General features: G+C 40.4%; 1 protein-coding gene across 2 annotated transcripts in view; it reads right to left on the bottom strand.

Annotated features, from left to right (window-relative positions):
• Positions 1-22,301, bottom strand: part of PPP1R12A (protein phosphatase 1 regulatory subunit 12A) — a 121,041-nt gene that overhangs the window by 69,439 nt on the left and 29,301 nt on the right. For both annotated transcript variants that reach the window (XM_087723398.1, XM_014065024.2), the window contains exon 2: positions 17,173-17,303. In XM_087723398.1, coding sequence (XP_087579524.1) covers positions 17,173-17,303 — 131 coding nt within the window. The remainder of the gene's footprint in view (positions 1-17,172; positions 17,304-22,301) is intronic.

The raw sequence follows: 22,301 nt of genomic DNA, 5'->3' as shown, positions 1-22,301 counted from the left end.
CCACCTGTATTCTGGACCCGTGTCCCTCCTGGCTGGTTGCCAACAGCAGGGAGGTGACACATGGCTGGATCCAGGCGGTCGTGACCGCCTCCCTTCGGGAGGGGCACTTCCCCGCCGTACTTAAAACGGCAGTGGTGAGACCCCTCCTGAAGAAACCATCCTTGGATCCAGCCATTTTAAACAACTTTCGTCCTGTCTCCAACCTCCCCTTTATCGGGAAGGTTGTTGAGAAGGTGGTGGCCTTCCAGCTTCAACGGGCCTTGGAGGAAGCTAGTTATCTTGACCCCTTCCAGTCCGGCTTCAGACCTGGTTACAGCACAGAAACCGCTTTGGTCGCATTGACCGATGATCTCTGGAGGGCCAGAGATGGAGGCTATGCATCCATCCTGGTTCTCCTTGACCTCTCAGCGGCTTTCGATACCATCGACCATGGTATCCTTCTGCGACGACTGCGGGAGGTGGGAGTGGGAGGCACTGTTTTACAGTGGTTCTCCTCCTACCTCTCGGACAGGTCGCAGTCGGTGTTGGTCGGGGGGCAGAGATCGTCCCTGAGGCCCCTAACATGTGGGGTGCCACAGGGTTCGGTCTTATCCCCCCTACTATTTAACATTTACATGAAACCGCTGGGCGAGATCATTCGGAGGCACGGGATAAAATACCACCAATATGCGGACGATACGCAACTGTATCTGTCCGCCCCGTGCCAACTCAATGAAGCGGTGGACGTGATGAACCAGGGTCTAGAGGCCGTTAGGAACTGGATGAGCGCTAACAAACTGGTACTCAACCCGGACAAGACCGAGTGGCTGTTGTGCTTCCCTCCCAATAATTTGGCGAATGTACCAACACTTAGGCTGGGGGGTCAAATTTTACACCCCTCAGATAGGGTCCGCAACTTAGGAGTCCTCCTGGACCCACAGCTGACTTTTGACCACCAGCTGTCAGCTGTGACCAGGGGGGCATTTGCCCAGGTTCGCCTGGTCCGCCAGTTGCGGCCCTACCTAGACCGGGAGGCTCTCACAACAGTCACTCGAGCCCTTGTGATCTCTAGGCTGGAATACTGCAATGGGCTCTACATGGGGTTGCCCTTGAAGTGCATCCGGCGACTACAGTTAGTCCAGAATGCAGCCGCGCGAGTGATAGTGGGCGCACCGCAGTTCGCCCACGTTACACCTGTCCTCCGCGAGCTGCACTGGCTACCTGTTGGTCTCCGGGTGCGCTTCAGGGTACTGATGACCACCTTTAAAGCACTCCATGGTAGTGGATCTGGGTACTTGAGAGACCGCCTCCTGCCGATTACCTCCCTTCGACCAATTCGATCGCACAGACTGGGCCTCCTCCGAATCCCATCTGCCAGTCAATGCCGACTGGCGACCACACGGAGGAGAGCCTTTTCTGTTGCAGCTCCGACCCTGTGGAACGATCTCCCCGCTGAGATCCGTACCCTCACCACCGTCCAGACCTTCCGCGCAGCCCTCAAGATCTGGCTCTCCCAGCAGGCCTGGGGATAGGTTCCTAATTCACCCGCCCGAGTGTTTGATTGTTGAACGAAAGTTGTGTTTTACTATTTTTTTTCTTTGTTCACATTTTGTTTTGTTTTTGATGTTGCACTTCCCTCCCTTGTGATTGTAAGCCGCCCTGAGTCCCCTTAGGGAAAAGGGCGGCCTATAAATTTTAATAAATTCAAATTCAAATTCAAATTTCCACCTTTCAGAGGTTGTTAAAATGAGGACCCAAATTGTTGGGGACAATATTCTGACTCTGTAAACTGTTTAGAGGGCTGTAAAGCACTGTAAAGCGGTATATAAAGTCTAAGTGCTAAATGCTGATTTTCCTCTATTAACAACTATCCAGGTTTGCATTGGCCTAAGGAGATATATATGTATATACAGTATATACACACCATATCTATACAGTTTCCCAGCTGCAAGGAAAGAAAGCAACACTGATGCAATACAACTGAATAATCACTCCAGTCAATAATATAAAAGTCAAGAAAAATACCAAATATTTGTTTTAAGTAGATAATACAGTACAAAGATTAAAATACTGTCACACAGCAGTGATTATTTTCTTGTTCATATGGATATTAACAAATATAGTTACTATTAAGAATGTTCAACAAATTTTATTAGTCAAAAAATGTTTAACATTTAGCTGACCTAGAAATGTAAAACTTCTGTAAATTCTAAAAATAAGGAGGGAAAAAAATGAGTGTTTTTTCCAGAAAATTGGGACAGAATTACATATACTTTATATACAGAAAAATGCATTTTTGTTTTTCTTGGACAGAGCTAAATTCATTTTGTTCTTTTAAGAACTTAGTAGTATCATATTGAAACTTGGTTTATTTAGATCATTAGGTCTGACATGTTAAATATAAAAGTATAATTTAGTTATGAAATAATTACAGTCAGTGATTAATTTCCTTTAAATCTTAAGATCTTTGAGACATTTTACAATTGTACAGCTTAACGATAAAGATTCCAGTCTCAACTGTACTCTAGCTAGTAGTACAGTCAGCTGTGAGATCCTCAAACGCTTCTAAGGAGCGTTTTTTAAAAACACAAATGGAGGTTAACCAATTACTGTGGCAAGTCTTTGAGACCAAATTGTTAGCTCAAAATCCTCTGCGATACACAAGTGGGAATTTACACCAAGAATGGCCAGGAATCAGTCCAAACAAAAACTCTGAGATCAATTATCGCTGCATCCAATGTAACTCCAAATGCCCTGCTAAGATTTGAAAAATAAATTATAGCAATCCTGACAAGGGCCTGAAAAATGGTGATGGATTAGTGGGCTGAAAAATCCAGTGTTTGATAGCTTTACCCATTTAAGTTGCAGAGATAGTTTGCATTGCAAAAGTTCACACATTGTTGGCTCTCAGCACCATTCCTAATATTTCAAGTTAAACACCTACTCAGCCAAAGAATAAAATATATGGAATTAAAAGCTAGACAATCAATGTCTAAATCTCAAAAAATAGATAAAAAATAGCATTTGAGAACCAGCAAAATATTTAGAGGACCTTTTTCTCCAGAGGCCAAGGGCAACCTTCTTCAAAGCCAGACACAATAGATTACCATCTGCTTTACTAAAAGGCAGATATTCTAAAATCCATTAATCAAGCTCACCTACCTGCATAGTGACAATGAGATCATAACCATTTCACAAGGATTATCACATTGTAAAATTTAGAGTAGTATTATGTCTATTTATATTCTGCCCTAATAAATAAATTTCCAGGAAGATAATTACTACATGAATATTCTATCAGAAGACACAAAGCCCACTATTACCTGCCTGGCAGCCAAATGTTGCATTAAAGCAATAAGGGACGATGAAGTATCTACTGTTGGGGCATCTTTTGTTGGGACCTGTAGGGCATCTGAAAATTCCTTGTCCATATTATAAAACTGCTGATTGTTGCTGCCAGGATTCGGAAGACTCTGCGGGCGAGCCCATTGGTTCTTGATAACCTCCAAAAAAAAGGGGAGAAGCAGGCACCTCTTCTTTTCAGTAGATGTCTTAGAAAACATGATCTTGCCAGGATCATCCTGAGTTGTGGCCTTGGCCGGAGCAGCAGATCCAGCGCCCAATTTGGTAATAGAACAGGCCTTAAAGAGGGCCGGAGAAAAAAGCCCTGAAAAGGCTGGGGTATCTGGGACAGATGTCTCCTTGTCATCAGAGAGCTCAAGATCCTTGTGAACTTCCACCCCCACCAGGGATATCTCGCTAGCAAGGGAAGCTGGTTTCTGTCCTTCCCAAGGGCATGCTGTTTGGACCAAGGATTGGGTCCTGTTGCTCTCCATCGCCCTTTTGGGACCCTGAAATGGTTGTTTTTGCTGATTCATACCCGAGGCAATACCCAAGGAGATGGTTGATGTTACAATTCTCCATAGGCTCTCTGGCAGATTAACCATATATGCCAGGTACTCATAAGGATCCACAGGCTCTACATCTGCCTGTGGTGCCAGGTTGGTTCTAGGGATCAAGTAGTCCCTAGAAATGCCCTCCAGGGGATCCCCTATGACCTCCCTAATAGCTGGGGAAAATAGATGGTGAAGGGGAGACCTCCTGCCTACTATGCCTTCGCCTAACAGGAGATAGTGAAGGAGAAAAAGGCTGGGTAACCTGACAGGGGATCTAGATCTGGGAGAAGGGCTGGGCCGATGTGCCTGGATCTCTACCTGCTGTACGGCCCAAGCCCCCCTCTTCTCGACCATAGCTGCTTGTGCTGCTCATCTCTGATAATACCCCTTGATGGGCACTGAGAGGTTAGGGCCTTGGTTCTTGTGGCCCTGGTGTGGGGTCTAGCTGGGGATGTAGCCACCCCCAGGGAAGGCATCCTGAACTGGGGCCTCAGAAGCTGGGGCCTGGCATCTGCCTTTTTATCTTCCTTGGGAGATACTCACACCAGGGCTCTCCAACAACAGCTCAGTGGTGGGCGTAGAAATGCAGGAATCGGCTGCCTCTCTCTGCACTTGCTATGGCTGTTGTCCTTTTAGCCTCCACGGCGATCACCTCCTGCCCTCTAAAGGTGCCATCCGGCACCCGTGGCTTCTTCCAACAGTTGCCAAACTATGTTGACGCTCTAAAATGGCCACCCGGCACACGCAGCTGCTTTAAAATGACCGCTTCAATGGCTGCTCAGAGCCCTGTGGCAAGATCACAGGCTGTCGCACCACCTAAAAGCTTCTGCAGCGATTACCGCTGCCATGCAAAGGAAAAAAAGGCATCAGCTGCTCAAAGCCAGTCACCCCGAGTGCCAGGAATCACCCAGGCTTTGTGTGGCAAATGGGCCCGGAGCAGAAAGCTGAACTGGCACTCCGGCGCTCGATCGGGTGGCAACGGAGACAGCCCTTAATAATGCCAGCAGCCTGAATTTAGTCTTTAACAATTTAGAAAAGCCAATTTAAATTCAAAAAAATAAATTTTGCTCAGGAGCTAAATCTTATCACAGTCATCTTGACCAGACTGACAAACTGGAACTACAGAGGAAGAGGCATGGCTTCAAGATTGACACTCAGTCTCAACCAATCAGGCTGTGATAATAGCCAGATGTGACCCCCTCCACAGCCTGGAGACTTTCCTCTCTACACAGTATCCATGCCTTTTCACAAATCAGCATCTCACCAAAAATAATTACTAACCAGAAACATTGTTTCTGAGTGCTGAGAATTTTCCCCATGCATGTTTTTTTCCATTCACTGCTGAAAGAAGAAAAAACTGCATTCCTCCTTAAAATGCAAAGAGTTGGAAATGGTTCTTCCTTCTCCCTTCATGTTTCAAGAGAAATTTTGGCTCAAAATAGTGAGCCTTATAGGAAGTAATTCTTCTTATTGTTCTCAGAATTATTTAATCCATCAGAGATGTATGCATTTCTACATAATCTAGTTTCACACAAAACTCACAATGCCTAGTTTTTAAATTATATAAATCCAAGTCTTTTCAGTATAGTACAAACCTAACTCATTAAATTCCCCAATATAATTTTGAAATAAACGTAAAGCTTCGTTTACTGAACTAATATTTTATCAAAGTCCAGATCAAAAATAATCCCCAGTCAAAATGATAAATAAAATGATTGCACAATATATAGACAGCATATTAAAAGTTACATTTTAAATTTAAATATTTATCTCTATAGATCTGAGATTAAGACTGAATCATCAAAAATTGTATTTAGGGCATTTTGGATTACCCAGAAGAATGTATTTGATTTGAGCAGATTTTCTATATTGTAAATGCACAAAATTTTCTACTTCATTTACCATATGGTGATATGATCATTTCATATCTTCTTGGTATAGTATGCTAACATGTCAGTGATGGCTATTCATTCATTCATTCATTTATTAAATTTATAGGCCGCCCAATCCCGGAGGATTCCGGGCGGCTTACAACGAAAGAAGGAAAAAGAAAATAAGTAAAAAATAGTTTAAAATTCACAACACACATACGTTCTAATCGGGGCTGGACCTTAACACTAAGGTCAACAGCCCCAGGCCTGCCGGAACAGCCAGGTTTTAATGGCTTTCCTGAAGGCCATGAGAGTGGGTAAGGTCCGGACCTCTGGGGGTAGCTGATTCCACAGGGTTGGAGCAGCCACAGAGAAGGCTCTCCTCCGGGGGCCCGCCAGCCAACACTGTCCGTCTGACGGTATCCGAAGGAGGCCCACCCTGTGGGATCTTATCGGCCGTTGGGAGGTGTATGGCAGTAGGCGGTCTCACAGATAGGTTGATCCTAAGCCATGTAGAGCTTTAAAGGTAATAACCAACTTGGCTAACCTTTTCGTTGCCAAGTGCCAAAAGAGTGCATGTGCAAAAGTGCACTCACCCACCCATAATGCAATGTGTGCATGCCCCCCTGCCCCCAGTGCATGCACGTGTGGCCCACCTTTATTTCTGTTCATGGCTATACAAACTGGTAGGATTCACCATAGCAGCAACTAAGATAAATAAGCTCATAGGCAACATGATAAGGCTAAAGGTGTGTGTGTGTGGTGCTGGTGGTGGGGGGTGGCATGTACCATTGTAACAGTTTTGCCCTACTTCTCCTGTAAAGATCTCTCTAGATCTCCCTTTCTTTTGCCCAAAGTCCAGAACAACAGAGACTTTCTGGATGCTCTGGTTGCTGAATTAAAGATTATCCAGTTAAGCATAACTTCTAAAATGTGATGGCTTGTTTCAGCTTAGAAATAAAACTTATTTTTGATTTCACACACACCTAGAAAATAGCTTTATAAATTTGAAAAAGAAGAACAGCATCATATAAGCTTAGGAAGTTGCATTAAGAATTTGAGACAGATGCTTAACAGAAGAAACTGGTGCCACACCTCTACTAACTAACAATAACTGTAATCATTTTAATTACAAAATTTGCAAAAAAAACCAACCTTTTATAAATATATTTTGCATAAATATATGCAAAACTGTTGCTTAGATCTATCTCAACCACAGAAAATGAGTGACTATTCATTTTATAAAAAATGGATGACACGGAAGAAATGGAACATCAATTTGATATGAAATAAAATCCTTAAGTGATTGTCATAGGTTCATATCAAACATTTTAAACTTTTAAAAAATACCAAAAGTCATAAAGAAACAGAGAAGCCACATGTTTTTATTATACAGCCTGTTTCAATGTCTCCTGAAAGCACTGCATGGCTTGAACACTTTGGTCACCTCAAGAACACCAACTACCATTTTTAGTAATGGCAGTCCATTTGTCAATACAAGTTCCGACTTAAATGAAGCATTCCTTGACTTACGACCATTCATTTAGTTACAATAATGCTATAAAAAGTCTAGTCTTTGTACTTGTAACTGGTAACACCCCCCATGGTCACATGATTGCAATTTGGGCACATGGACACTAGCTTGCATTTATGACCAGTTGCAGTGTTCTGTAGTCACATGATCATGACTTGCACCCTTTTTGGCCAGCTTCCAACAATAAACACCCATTTGGAAGAATAAGTTACCACTTAAAACTGCAACATTTGCTTAATGACTATGGTGATTTACTTAATGGCCATTGTAAACATGGTTATAAAAGTATGATATATCTTACCACAATGGTGATTTATAATGGAAACTCTGACCCAAATTATAGTCATAAGTTGAGGACTAGCCACACAAATTCAAATTAAAGACTGAGTTAAGGACTGGAACTCATTCTTAACCTGGGGATTCCTGTACTTGACAATTCCAAAGTCCCAAAGGTGGTTTTTCAAGAGGCAACTGGACTTTCTTTTTCTTTGAAGACATTTTGCTTCTCACGCAAGAAGCTTCTTAAGCTCTGACTGGATGGTGGGGAATGGGAGAATTTATACTCTTTGCAGACTCCTGGTATTTGCATTTTTTTACAGGGTCTTTGAGACCACTATGCCGAACCCTTTTATTTCCAGTGCTGATGAATATATACCACCCTTATCATCTTTTGCTAAAACAACTCCTTCCTTCTAATTGTTATGGTACATATTTAGGCATAATCTAAGTATAGGGTCGAATTGAGACAATCTATTTCTGGGCATTCAAAACTTTTCCTACATCACATATTTATTATAACAGATGGCAAAGAGATAGCAAGACTGGACAGGACCCTTGAAAATATCAATTTGGAAATCTGGCTCACGAGCCAAGATTCCCCACTTCATTGAATAATTCCAGCACCATTAAAAAGCATGCCTGTGGAAATTTATTTCAAGCCTCAGTTGGAAGAAAGTGTACAAAAAGTAATAAGAGTAGTCAAAATTGAACAAAAACAGAAGTAAAGCAGAAGTTATTATATCCTACCAAATAAAGCAAGCTCAGGAATTTAACATTTCAAGAGCTATGAAAAGAACATTTCTATAGCATGATAGAAATGCAACAGAAAAGGAACCTATTCCTTGTAGAGTTCCTTTATCACCAAACTAGACATACAAAGTTTGCATAAATTTGAAACCATTATGAAATATTTGGTGATGTTACAGATGCAAGGAAACAACCAAATACAGAGAACACCAAGGACTCCTTACTTCAACCCTGACTTACAAATATTCTCCTCTATCTGTTTTAAATCTCTGGTTATGAACTGTGAAAACATCCCACTTAAAATAAGATCTTCTGCAAAACACTGGAAGATTATAAAATTAACATCAACTATGGTAACATAACCTCAGAGCAGTCCTATTTTTTTTTGTTTTTGTATTTGTTTGTATCTTTCCAAGCAGTATTCTCTAGTGCACAAGTAACAGACAGGTTTTTCAAAAAAGAGATAAATCTGAATCTTTTTGGGAAAGGGAGTGTTGGTCCTACCTGACACACTGCTTCCTGTAGGGAAAGGAAGAGGATCCAGGAATAGGTGTTGCTCTGTTCTTCTGCCTGGAGACTGAGCCTGTCGTCTTTTTTGGTAACACCTCCTTTGTCTGGAGACCTTCCCAGTTTCAGTGAAGACGTAGCGATGACAAGGCTTGTGACCGTTGAAAATATTAGCCCCTGCTGGACTGTGGACCAGACGGTTCTTAGGATGTGGCTGGATCCTCTTCCCTTTCCTACATATCAGGTAGGACCAACGCTCCTTCTCCATAGGGGGAAGGGAAGAGGATCCAGGAATGGGACTTACCAAAGCCCTCCAATCTTACAGATGGGCCGCAGTCTGGTCCAAAGCCCCGTGGACCCTCTGGAGGACTCTCCTGCCAAAAGCCACCTCAGCCGAAGCGAAGATGTCCAACTTGTAATGGTGGATGAAGGAGGATGGAGAGGACCAAGTTGCCACTCTACAGATATTCTCTATAGAGGCCTGTGTGGTCCACGCCATTGTCATGGCTGCGCTTCCGGAGGAATGGGCCGTGATACGCCTAGGCACTGGAAGGGCCTGGGTCTTGTAGGTCCTGGCGATGCCTGCCCGAATCCACAATCCCACCGTCATCAAGGTGACCCTGGTACCCAAGGAGGAAGGCTGAAAAGAGGCAAAAAGTGACTCCATCTTCCGGAAGGAGGAAATCTGCTTGATGTAAATATGGAGAGCCTCCTAACATCCAAGGTGTGCCACTTCTTCTCCCAAGCGTGAGTGGGCCCGGGCAGATGATTGGCAGAATCAACTCCTGGGCCCTGTGAAATCAGAAATTAACTGTGAGAACGAAGGTGGGATCCAAGCATAATACAATTCTGTCTGGATGGAATACGCAAAGGTCCTCCCTCACCGAAAGGACCGCCAGTTCCAAAATCCTTCTGACTTGATGTGATGGCAACCAGGAATGCCACCTTGCAGGTGAAGAAACACAAAGTGGAGAAGGAGCCAACGTCGTGATGATATGGTCGTGCGGTCTCGATGCTCTGAGACCGCAGCCAATACTTTTGCCGCTGGGTGATCCAAATGGACCTAAACCATCCCGAAGAGATGGTGAACAGGAAGAATACGTCTTGCTGATCTCAGGGATATCGCAAAATCCCTGAAATAAGCAAGAGAAGTTCTTCAAGCCGGCAGCAAAAAATCCAGCCAAGGAAGATGACGTCGGGGCGGCTCCAAAATGGAAGGATACATAAAGTGAAAGTGTTTCTGGCTGGTGAGGAACTTTTACTGTTTTAAAAAAAGAGACTGCCTATAAAAACTTAAAAATTAATTTAAATTGAAGAGTCGAGCGGCAGAATTAAATTTGGAATGGTTTTGGACAGTGGTTATCTTACTTTTAAAATGCTATCTTCATGGATAGAATTTATGCAAGCCTTTTGGAACGGATGGATTAAGTTTTCTTCTTCTACCTTTTCTTTATGATTCTCTGTAATCTATAGGCTAAAGTTTTCCTCTTTCATTGCTGTGAGTAGTTTTCTAATTCATTTAAAGATTGGACTCCTTTTTCTAACTTGAAATACAAAAAAGATACAAAAGGAAACTTTTTAACAGAGTTACCGCTGCTCGGAGGCTGGGAGGTCTTTGTTCTTTCATGGATTGTTTTTGACTTGGCATCCCAAGGTTTTACTGCTTGGCTACAGAGAGTGATAAGAAGGGAAGCACACAGATGGCCCTTTGAAGTGGAAACAACATCCTTTGTGAATCTATGCCTTAATCTTATTAACCTTCCAAGCTAGAGCAGCTGTGTTTGTTAGAATGGCACAACTTCAAAAGAAAATAGAAGTTTCAAATTTGAAAAAGATACTTTCAGAAATATAAAAAATATCAAATACATATGAAAGAATAGAGGAAAAACTTAGAGCACATAACAATAAAATATGATGAAAAAATTGAGGATGTTTATCAAATGCAAGATGGGGTGATTGAAACTCAAAAAACCGAAGTGGAAAATGAATATAAAGAGATTAAACCTGCTGATATTGATGGTAATTAGTTTGTTCCTGAAAATGGAAAGCGTGGAATACTGAAAGCAGAATTAAATGGAGAGGAAATATATTCTAGAGGGTAGGATATCGAAGAAGAAAAAATTAAAGAATCTATGGACTTAAAGAAATTATATTAGCAAAAGTATTGATAACACTGCTGACAACCAAAGACAAGCTGAATAAGGAAACAGAAAGATGGCATCAAGATTATATGAGAGATCTTACAAGCAAGGAGTTGCTAAGAGAAGTCCATACAAAGCTGATCAAGAAGATGATCAGAGGACTGGCACCACAAATGGCAGAAGATGTGAGATTGTTTTGTTATTGGAAAGATACAGGTTGATAGATGGAAGAATATAATTTAAAACTAGTTAAACATAGTGAAATTTATTGATAACAGATATAGCTTAAATAAATAACTGAAAATGTTATTAATGTATACAATGTGTAGTGTATAGTGTTATGATGAGTATAATTGGATATGAATATTGAATGGTACCCATGTAAAGAAGATCAGCAATCCCTTTGGATTATACAATTATTATTATTATTATTATTATTATTATTATTATTATTATTATTATTATTATTATTATTTCCGTATACAAACCGACAAAATACTGGCGCATAATACACCAGACATCACACTGGTTGAGAAAAATAAGGTCACAATCATAGACATCGCAATACCAGGTGATAGCAGGGTCGCCGAGAAGGAACATGAAAAAATCGCAAGATACCAGGACTTAAAAATCGAAATTCAACGACTATGGCACAAACCAGCAGTGGTAATTCCAGTGGTAATTGGCACATTGGGTGCTATTCCAAAAGCACTGGAATTACATTTAAAACAGTTAAAAATTGACAAAATCACCATCAGTCAAATGCAAAAAGCCGCACTGCTTGGATCTGCACGCATATTACGAAAATACGTTACGACGTCCTAGGCCCCTGGGTGGGGCCCGACTAGTAACCAATGCCAAATCCGGCGAAACAACTGGCCGCTGTGATACAACTGTATAATAATAATAATTTAAAAAGAGAACTAAGTTAGATACAATTAAAGTTTTGATAGGAGGAATAAGAATAACAATGCATATGTAGATATGGATATAACATAAGGAAATTGATGTAAACTTTAAACAGTGATTTGGAAAGAAGGATTAGAAAACTTTGTTATTAAATATTATGGATGTTTAGCTAGAACAGAACATAAGGATTTAGAGTTAGTGGAGGGTTTAGAAATAGTAATTGAAAGGCCAGTATGTGGTTATGTATTTAACTTTGGTATATTTTATGATGGACGTTTAAACAATTATAGTCAAATTAAAATGGAGATATAATGATGGTGACATGTATAAATATTTGAGTTAAAATACTTAAGTTAATATGAACTATGTTTGTTGACAGTGGAAGAGATGCACAAAAGTTTTTTTTGTAAGCAACTGATACACTTTCTATAGCATGTAAAGAAGGATGGTGTATTTGTTTTAAATTAAAAATTAAAAAAATATTTTAAAAAAGAAACATAAAGTGGCCAATCTCAGCGGTTCAAAGGGGTTCTCAGTGAGAGCATTTAACACCTTCAACGGGTCCCAGGTTGGGTACCTGTGTACCACTGGAGGCTTTAAGTTGGTTGCGCCCCTGAGAAACCTGTGCATGGTGGGATGCTGCAAAATCGAGGTCAGAGTTCCGTATGACAAAACCGAAGACAGGGCAGCTACCTGTCCGCAGATCCTCCTTCACTTAGGCCTCCGTGGAGGACTGAACCAAGATGTCGTCCAAGTAGCACTGGACCCGTATAGGAAATGCTCGGAGATGGGCCACTAAAGTTGCTTTGTGAAGGTCCTGGATGCCAATGACAGGCCGAATGGCATGGTGTTGTATTGGTAGTATCAACCTGCATAATGAAATCTGAGAAACTTCTGGTGAGCGGGTAAGATTAGTATGTGGAGGTATGCCTCCATCAAGTCTATGGAGGTAAGGAAGTCACCCTCCCTATTGCACTCCAGGATTGACTGGAGGGAATGCATTTTGAACCACTTGTACATAACATACTGGTTGAGTCACTTGAGATCTAGAATAGCCCTCCATCCCTTCCAAGTTCTTTAGAACCAGAAACAAATGAAATAAAACCCCTGCCCTTGTTGGTCCGGAGAGACCTGTTGAATGGTCTGGATATCCAGAAGGTGCTGGATAGCATATTCCATCAAGCCCATTTTGGTTGGATCCCATGATTTGGGGCAGGATATAAAGAAACTCAGGGGAGTAGAGTGAAGCTCTAGAGGGAGACCCAGCCTGACCAAGTCAGAACTCCGAAGTCTGATGTGGTCGTCTCCCACTGATGGGTGAAGAACTTGGACGACCACCAATGGGAGGATCACACGTACAGTCAGCGGGAGCAGCAGTAAGGACGGCTTCCTGCCCCTTGAAAGGGATGTTTGCCCTGAGATGTTGGTTGGTTCCAGAAGCTAGGTCTGTCAGATGCTGTCCTGTCTGTTGGTAAAGGGTCTTTGGAGCTGAAGGAATTCAAACCCAGCCTCAGAAGGATGAAAGGCCTACCCCCTAAAATAGGGGAATGGGCACCGGTCTACTCTTTTGTAGAGGGTAGGTAAGACCTTGCCTCTGCCTTTGGAGTCGATCAGGATCAGTTCCAACGCCTCTCCAAACAGCTTGTTGTCCTGGAAGGATGCAGATGCCAGCCTCCATTTACTTCTATTATCAGCCTGCCAGTGTTTAAGCCAGGGCAGGCGCCTGGCTGTGACTGAGGAGGCTATTGACCTGGATGTGAACTTAACCACATTCAGGGTAGCATCTGCTGAGTACTTAGCTGCTGCTATTAATTTGTTGACCTCTTGATGGAGTCTGATCTGGTGAAGCCAAAGGAAGGAAGTGTGGTTGAAAAAGGATGCTGATGAGGCAGCTTTACAAACCAAGCCGCCGCCTGATGGGCTCTTGCATAGGACCTGTTCTACTTTTTTGTCCTCAGTCTTGAGGCTGTCTATAGCATCAGTGATTAAGGGAGTAGCTGATGTCAAGGCTCCCACTGGGCCAGCCACCGTAAGTAACTGTAGCAGAGACTACACATTGTATTGTCTTTTTTCCATCCTCATCAGTGGAGGCCAGGCCTCTGGAGTAGCCCACTGTCTCTGGACAGTATCTAGAAATAATTGGGAAAAGGGGATTTCCTCGTTCTCCACAATGGGCTCAGAAAAGAACAAGTGGTCTGAATCCCTTGGCTCCTGAGGCGTCTCTGTAATAGGGTCTGTCCCTAATTTTGCAGTGGCTTTGGCCTTGTGTAATAAAGATTTAAATGTCAGGACTGAACAAGCCTATGAAGTGGGATGGTTCAGGAGAATACCCTCATCCCCAGATAGCGCCTTCTCTCCAGAGGAATCCTCACTGTGTATGGACGGGGTACGGAATAGCACACACATAGGGTCCACCCAGGAGCACTGTGGAATGTGTGCCAACCATTGAGCCTGGTAGGGAGGCAAGGCCTGGGCAGGTTGATTGCTCTGCTGAAGCGCAGCAGCAATACCTTGGAAGATTTCCCTTGAAATTAGTCCTCTTAAGTGTTCAGGAGCCCCGCTACAGTGGGTGCAAAGGTGGCCTCAGGTAATGGCCATGACCTCGCAGGTGGTTGGCTTTCCATTTCAGTTAAGTCTTGGTTGCAGCATTATAGGCTTTAGAGCTGTCAAAAGCCTCTGGTTGTCTTGGAGAAATATGCTCTCTGGTGCCATCTGGTGACCAGGAGCAAAAGTAATCTGGTTGCAAGAGGCTTGCATTGCAAAGCTCTAACAGTCACTCAAAAGGGCGGGGAAAAACAGTTCCTTCCTGAGGGAAGATCCCCCGTCCTGGGCCTCTTGCTGCTCTGGCCATTTCACATTCAATGGCCCTTTGCCTCGTCTTAGTATCCTTTTCAGGTGTGTTTGAGGCATTGGCGCTCACGGAAGGCTGAGCATGATTCTTGTCCCTTGCTCCCGAGGCAGAAGCTCTCTGGCTGCACTGTCCCTGATTTGGGTGGCTGGCTGAAGGCTGAGAGGCCACCATATCCCAGCACATCGTAGCAATCGGGTTCGTAATGAACAATCTACTGCCGCGGCTTGAAACAGCACTGGACGCACTCACCACTGTCAGTGTGCCCAGGCAAACCCAGACAGTGACTGAGTCCCCTCTGCTGTCAGCGGACTGGTGGCAGGGGATTTGGGGACCCTTCAGGGGTGACACCCCCCTGCGCTGTGGCGCGGGGAGGCAGGGACCTCGGCTTGCAATAGCTGGAGACGAACCCGTTAGCCGACCAGATCGCTGTCAAGCAATTTTTCACAATTTCTTTTTCCTCACGTTTGGAAGAGAATTTAACTGCTGTGGAGCAGTTAAAATTTGAATGTCTCCACTGGCTGAAGACTGGCGGGGGGGGGGGGGGAGGTCACCAGGCAAAGGAGGCATTACCAAAAGGGATGACAGACTCAGTCTCCAGGCAGAAGAACAGAGCAATACCCATTCCAGGATCTTCTTCCCCTCCCCCTAAGGAGAATATCCAATATGAATTAATACTTGGTAATTAGTATCAAATCTTTAATTTTAATACATTAAAATTAGCATGTAAATAACATATAACCATCTGAAATTAATGGAGTTTGACAGATATGAAAAAGTTTCTCATATTAGATTCCTACATCTTTTTCCAGATAAGCTAGAGAAAGTACAGAATGAGGTTTGCAAGAATAGTAAAAAAAAGTCAAACATTTAATACCAAATTAGTAAAGAATAGATATGATTTCATCACATTCTCCATACTATAGTTTCAAGGAAGGAAAATTGAAGCATCTCAATTTCTTAATCAATTCTAGAAATGCTTTCAAGAGATGGGATTTCCCCATGCAATTCCTGTTATCAACAGATGTCAACGTATCAGTGTCATATTTTATTTCCCACCCAGGGTGAACAGGAATTATTTACTTGCATAAGATCCTAAATTAGTTTTTCTTCACACTTGTGCTCCAGATTTCCAATCATAATAGAATTAGCTTATATTACTAGGGACTCACATTTCTGTAGAACATATGGCATATTTCCAGAAGGAATTTACAAATAAATTTATCTATATTTTCTACTTGCATCCAAATTAAATGAAACTATAATATGGTATTCATTCACTCCATTACAGCAATAGTTTAGAACACATACCCTAATTGAAGCATGGCATTAAACCAGTTAAAGAGCTTTATTCTCTTTTATCAAGCAGCATGAAATAAATACAGTCTTCAATTTACAACCACAATTAGGACTGGAACTAAGCATTGCAAGTGAGTCACACCCAATTTTATGGGCTTTCTGCCACAGTTGTTATGTGAACTATGTTCATCAAACAAATCTGCCTTCCCTCATTGACTTTGGTTGTCATAAACCAGCTGGGAAGATTGCAAGGACACTGTGATAGATCATAGACATTAGTGTGAAGACTGGTTGGAAGTTACTTTTTTCAGCACCGTCTTAACTTCAAACAGTTGCTAAATTAATGGTCTACATATATCACCAAAATCAAAGCAAGAAATGAGAGCAGCCCCAATTCCAACTGTTTTAATAAAAATAAATATTATGGGCCTATTTCAAAGTGGTATTTGGGAAAAGAAATAATTTAGAATATCTTTTATTTGTAAGTTTAAATATTTTCCAATATACTATTTTATAGTGCTGAACTTTCCAGTTGCTAAAATGCTTGCTCAAACACTATTCTGACACATGCAGTAGAGAATGAAAAATAAAAACTGTTAGAACCAATTCCTTTTAAGGACAAACAGGTTTATAGCTTACTGTATGAAATATAAGAGGCCAAGGTGCTTAAAAACGGTGTCTTTCTCAAATCCATTCTTCTTCATATGGATAGCCAACACAATACAAAATACAAGCTTAAGCCTTGTGCAAAGCTATTTTAGACACCACATTCCTTGTCTGTGCAATTAATACCTTCTTCCTTAAATCTAGTTATAATCAGATTCATTCTATATAAAAAATTATAGCAGTATCTTCTTAGTGTGTAAGAGAAACAAAGAGCATAAAATTCATTTCTATAATACGAAATTCATCAGATATAGGAAACTATTATATCTGGTTATTCATTGCAAACATAGACATATAAATTTAAAATTCTACTTTTTATCCTCTATGCTCGGGGGAGGCGAGGGGGCAGAGATGCTGCATTTCCTTGCTATAAAGACCCCAGTTTTCATACCTGACAGGCTGCTGGGAGTATTTTTGTGTTAACACTTAACTGGCATTCACTGTATTTGCTGTAGACATTTAGAAAGTTGTATCAAATAAAGATAAGCATTCTTACTCTGCTATATCAAGATATCCACAGGAAGCAGCCGCATGTAGAGGTATCCAGCCTTCATTGTCAGGTTGATTAATGCTGGCTCCATTTTCCACAAGAAATTTCACCATATCTATGTTATCATCTATGCAAGCCTATAAACAGATAAAAATGGTTAAAGTTGTAAAAGAGATTTGCCAAGTCACTCTAAAAACAGAGAAAAATGAGTTTTGTCTGTCACCAAAGAAGTGAAACAAGCAGTCTTTTACACATATAGAATATTGATACATGATGCATGAATTCACCTATGTTTCCTTTATTTGTCCTGATTTTTTTTTAAAGGCCTTGTTAGTTCCAGTTCAGTTTGAAACCTGCCACTTATTTTATATATAACTGACTGGTAATTTCTGTGTTAACTCAATAGCAACTTTAGACATTTATAATATCCTGGAAAAAGTTGTCACCTTATAATATACATGAGAGTGTAAGATTAAATTATCTAAATACTAACATAAATAAGCTTTATTCAAGTAATCTATCCATTATGTCTTCTCCTAATATTCTTCACTCTTTGACAAGTTTGCAATAAACACAAACGAGATTCTATAACTAGTTTTTATTTTTATTTATTTATTAAATTCAAAAAAACCCATCTCACTATCTAAGTGACTCTGGGCAATTTACAGATTTTAAAAGAAAGACGTTCAGGTATAAGTCATCACTGAGTAAGAGAAAGCAACACATACTAAAGGATATCATACCAGTGGCACCCAAGGAAAATGGTTCCACCACAAAACCGCACTCGACTAAACCGCGTCGCTGACGTCATCAACAGGGCGACAACAGCGCAGAGACAGAAGCACGCTGTAAACCCTAAACCTAAAATTAACACCTAAACCTAAACCTAACCCCCCTAAACCTAATCCTAATCCTAAACCTAACCCTTAACCTAACCCTAAACCTAACCCTTAACCTAACCCTAAACCTTAACCTAACCCTAAACCTAACCCTTAACCTAACCCTAACCCTTAACCTAACCCTTAACCTAACCCTAAACCTAATTCTAAAGCTAACCCTAAACCTAACCCTTACCTTAAGTTGAATCAGCTTGCTTTCAAAGCACTATTTAAAGCGCCCTTTTTTCTCCGCACTGGCTGTTGTCGCCCTGTTGATGACATCAGTGACGCGGTTTAATTGGGCGCGGTTTAGTCGAGCGCGGTTTTGACGGGTCACCAAGGAAAATAATAAATCTGTGTTCTGAGTCAATTTTCCTTCAGGAAATGTAAATCAAATTTAAATTTTAAAGTTAATAATAAATTCAACTAGCTTTTAAATTTGAATTAATATTAGATAATACAATTTAAGGTATTGTGTCTTATCTTAAAATTCCATCTCTGAAAACCTTCTAAATATGCACCAATGTATTCAGCAAATTCTAAAATTCTATTTTATTTTTTTCCCCTTTATTATATAAAGAAGATTAACAAGATGGGTGTTTGGCAAGTGCTTTATCCTATTTTTTAAATTGCTCCAAATCTACAAAGATTACCAACTTTCAATGGATTTGGAATTTTTGATTTTTTTTGTAAAACAAAACTAATAATTTTGCAGCTTTTAGCACAGATATTTAAATATTTTAATGTTAGAGGTCTGTGCCCGGACTCCGGTCAACACAATTCTCCAACAATAGCTGCATGTTCCAACTTCTATGATTGGCATTTTCACTGTACTGTGAAATGCACTGAGATAGACAGATAAACAGGCAAGCAGGCAGACACAGACTTCCCAAACGATTTCTTTAAAATAACAGACCTATGGCTATCAAAATCAATGCCTGCACAATACATAGCTTAAAAACACACTAAATGAAATTATTTGATCTTTAGCCCTTCAGTTAAAGTAGGTATCCAACAATGCTGAACGATAAACGGTTATCCTTTAGGACCCACTATAAACAGCCTAAAATCAATGGCATACAAATGAACCTCTGCCTCTAGCAATCTTAATGCTTAATTTAAAAAAAAAGCAATTCTTTTGAAATAATTACAAAAACTGCTTGTGAAGAAACTCTATACCAGTGAGGGCGAACCTATGGTACACATGCACACAGAGCGATCTCTCCAGGCTTGCGAGCCGTTGCTCTTCTGGGTTCCAGCGCGCCAGCCAGCTGGTCTTCACATGCACGGAAGTGTCAGAAACCAGAAGAGCAGCCACTCAACATGTTGTACGTGCCGGGAAGATAATCTTCCAGTCTCCAGCACGTGCTTGCGCACCAGCCAGCTCGTCTTCATGTGCACCAGAAACTAAAAGACTAGGTGGCTGGTGTGCATGCACGTCCCAGAAACCAGAAGATCATCTTCTCAACGTGCACATGCGCACCGGCAGTTTCTCTTCTGGTTTCCGGTGCATGCAGTGGGTAGCTGATCTTCACATGCACACCAGAAACCGGAAGACCAACTGCCCAGTGTGCATGCATGTGTACCAGGCAGCTGCTCTTCCGGTTTCTGACATACACACACCCATTTTGGCACTTCGTGCCAAAAAGGTTCATCAACACTGCTCCATACAATTAATTTACTCAGGGAGAAAAAGGCATCAGTTTTTGCAATTAGGCACCCTTAGTTCGTTTTGATAGATGGACAACTATTTAAATTTGCTAGATACATATTTCATGTTTATTGCAGATTTTTGTTACAACCATTAAGCTACAGTTTAAAAATTAAGCCATAAGTTTCACAAGGTTCTTTGCCTTTAAACCATCAATTCAAGACTCAAACATTTTTAATAACCACACATAATAATCCATGGTTTGCATTTCATGCAACTGACAAGTAATTCTTTAGAGCAGTTTCCCTAATTTTGTTTTCCATTTGTTTGCTTTAAAAGTCTGTAAAAATACCTTTGTCATCATAGCCCAGAAACTCAGTATGACAATACCTAGTCTTGCAAATCAAAATATGCAAATCTCATTTCAAACACAACTTTCTGGTTTGTTTGGATAATGAAAAACTATGAAGTAATTCTAATCATATCACAAACATTATTTGTATGATTTTCAAATTAAGCTTAGACATCAGGATTCTGTACATGTAATCCTCAACTTACAACTATGCACTTTGTGATCACTTGAAGCTACAAAGGCATTCAAAAAGTGACTTATGATCTTGTTGCACACTTTTCACACTTACAAACACTGCAGCATCCCCATGATCATGTTATCAGAATTCGGACATGTGGCAACTAGCATATATTTATGAGGGTTATTGCGTCTCAGTGTCATGTGATCACCTTGTGACCTGACAAGCAAAGTGAATGGGGAAGGCCAGCTTAACTTAACAATTATGTTACTAACAACTGCAGTGATTCACTTAACAACTGTAGCAAGAATGGCCATAAAATGCAGGAAACCTCACTTAACAACTGTCTTGTTTAGCAACAGAAATTTTGGGTTCAATTGTGGTCATACGTTAAGGACAAACAGGTAGAAAAAAAACTAGCAACATACTTTTAAAGTGGTTTAAAAAAAGAGATTACATCTATTTAGAAGAAAATACACTGGCTTTTACTGTAAGAGGCAACTAAATAAATGTCAAAAAAAATCCTATTAGAACACTTGAACCTTATATGGGCTTGATCAGTCACTTTAATTGATAGCCAGTATGTACAGACTATTATTTAACATCATTTTGAATGTTAATTCTAAGTACAACCACATCCCTACTTATAAGAGGGTGTGCACACTTATGCAGCCATGTTATTGTATGTTTCTAATTGTTATTTTACCCTTAAAAGATTTCAGTTTGTTTTTCAACTGAATTGTACATTTTATATGTTATCAAAAGGTGGAAAAAATTCTGAAGTGATTTATTTTAGTTTGACATTTTTACATCTCAAAAAAACTAGCTTTTTAATAGGGGTATGTAGGGTGTATTTATATTATCCATTGTAAGCAGAACATTAACTTTTTAAAGGAAGACAAATCTCATCTCAGATTTTATTTTATTTATTGTAAATTAGAAACTTGATTTAAAGCAAATCTTCCTCAACTTCTAAATACTGTATATCCCATACCGAGCAATATATTGAGTCTCTAATTTGTTTAATCAACATTGTTTATTTTAAATCCTGAAATACTCTGAAAATGAAATTTAAAATCCTGAAGAGGGGAGAAGAATGGGAAGGCAGGGGTGTAATCGTTTATTAGGCTCACCTAACTCAACTTTCCACTAAGCAATGACTTACTTCCATTTGAATAAAAATGGTCATTCAGTTTGCTATTGGCAGGTCAAAATCACAAAATTGGAATTGAGAAAATTGGATTAAAAGTTTCTATTACTTTGGTGATGTTATTTTCCAAAACATGGTACTGTGCAGAAACTTTAATACACAACAGTATTATGCATTTAATCTTTATGTGCAATTATAAAATTCTTCTATGTATCTTTATGCCTACATTTTAAATTCTAGAATGTTGGCTGCAGTTCTAATGCAAAAGATTAGAAAACAGATATTATATGGTTAAAGGCAACTGTAATTTCTCCCATTTTGGATGGGTGCCTTCAGTTCACTGCAGTACAAACTAAGTTGACCATATAAGGCTCTGGGATTCCCATGTAAAATGCTCAAATACATTAACTATATATTTGCTAAAACAAAGTTAGCTTCAAGTATCTAGCTATTAGCAGAAAGATGTGCAGTACAAAAACAGTAATATAATTTAAAAATTTCCAATTTAAAGAACATTTGGAAGTGATCAAAGATGGATAGGAAGCATTAGATTTGAAAGTAGAGGAAGACCCTGTTTCTACATAATACTGTAACAGCAGTAGCAGTTGTACCATATTTTGTGTTCCTTCACTGATGTAGAATTATGTTAATTTAAGGCTTTCTACAGTAAGAATAACTATGAAAGAGTGGTTCATACAGGAAAGGAAAAGAGAACTAATCCGCTTAATGCAAAAAACAGGGGATCTGAGGCTTTAAGTCATACAATTTTCCAAACCTTATTACAAGCATTCAATTCAGACCTCGGAAAAAAGCTATCTATCTCCTCTGATACCAAATGCTTGGGTGAAAGAAAAGAAGATTTTAGAAAGAAAAAAACAATCATAATCCCACCTTCTGCTTTTTTCAACCTACATATTATTTCTACC

This window comes from Thamnophis sirtalis, unplaced genomic scaffold (genome assembly GCF_051295495.1).
Source record: "Thamnophis sirtalis isolate CommonGarterSnake01/CBP01778 unplaced genomic scaffold, rThaSir2_p1.2 scaffold_9, whole genome shotgun sequence".
NCBI lineage: Eukaryota > Metazoa > Chordata > Lepidosauria > Squamata > Natricidae > Thamnophis > Thamnophis sirtalis.
The sequence above is the reverse complement of the archived record's forward strand: the minus strand, read 5'-3'. Positions and strand labels throughout refer to the sequence as shown.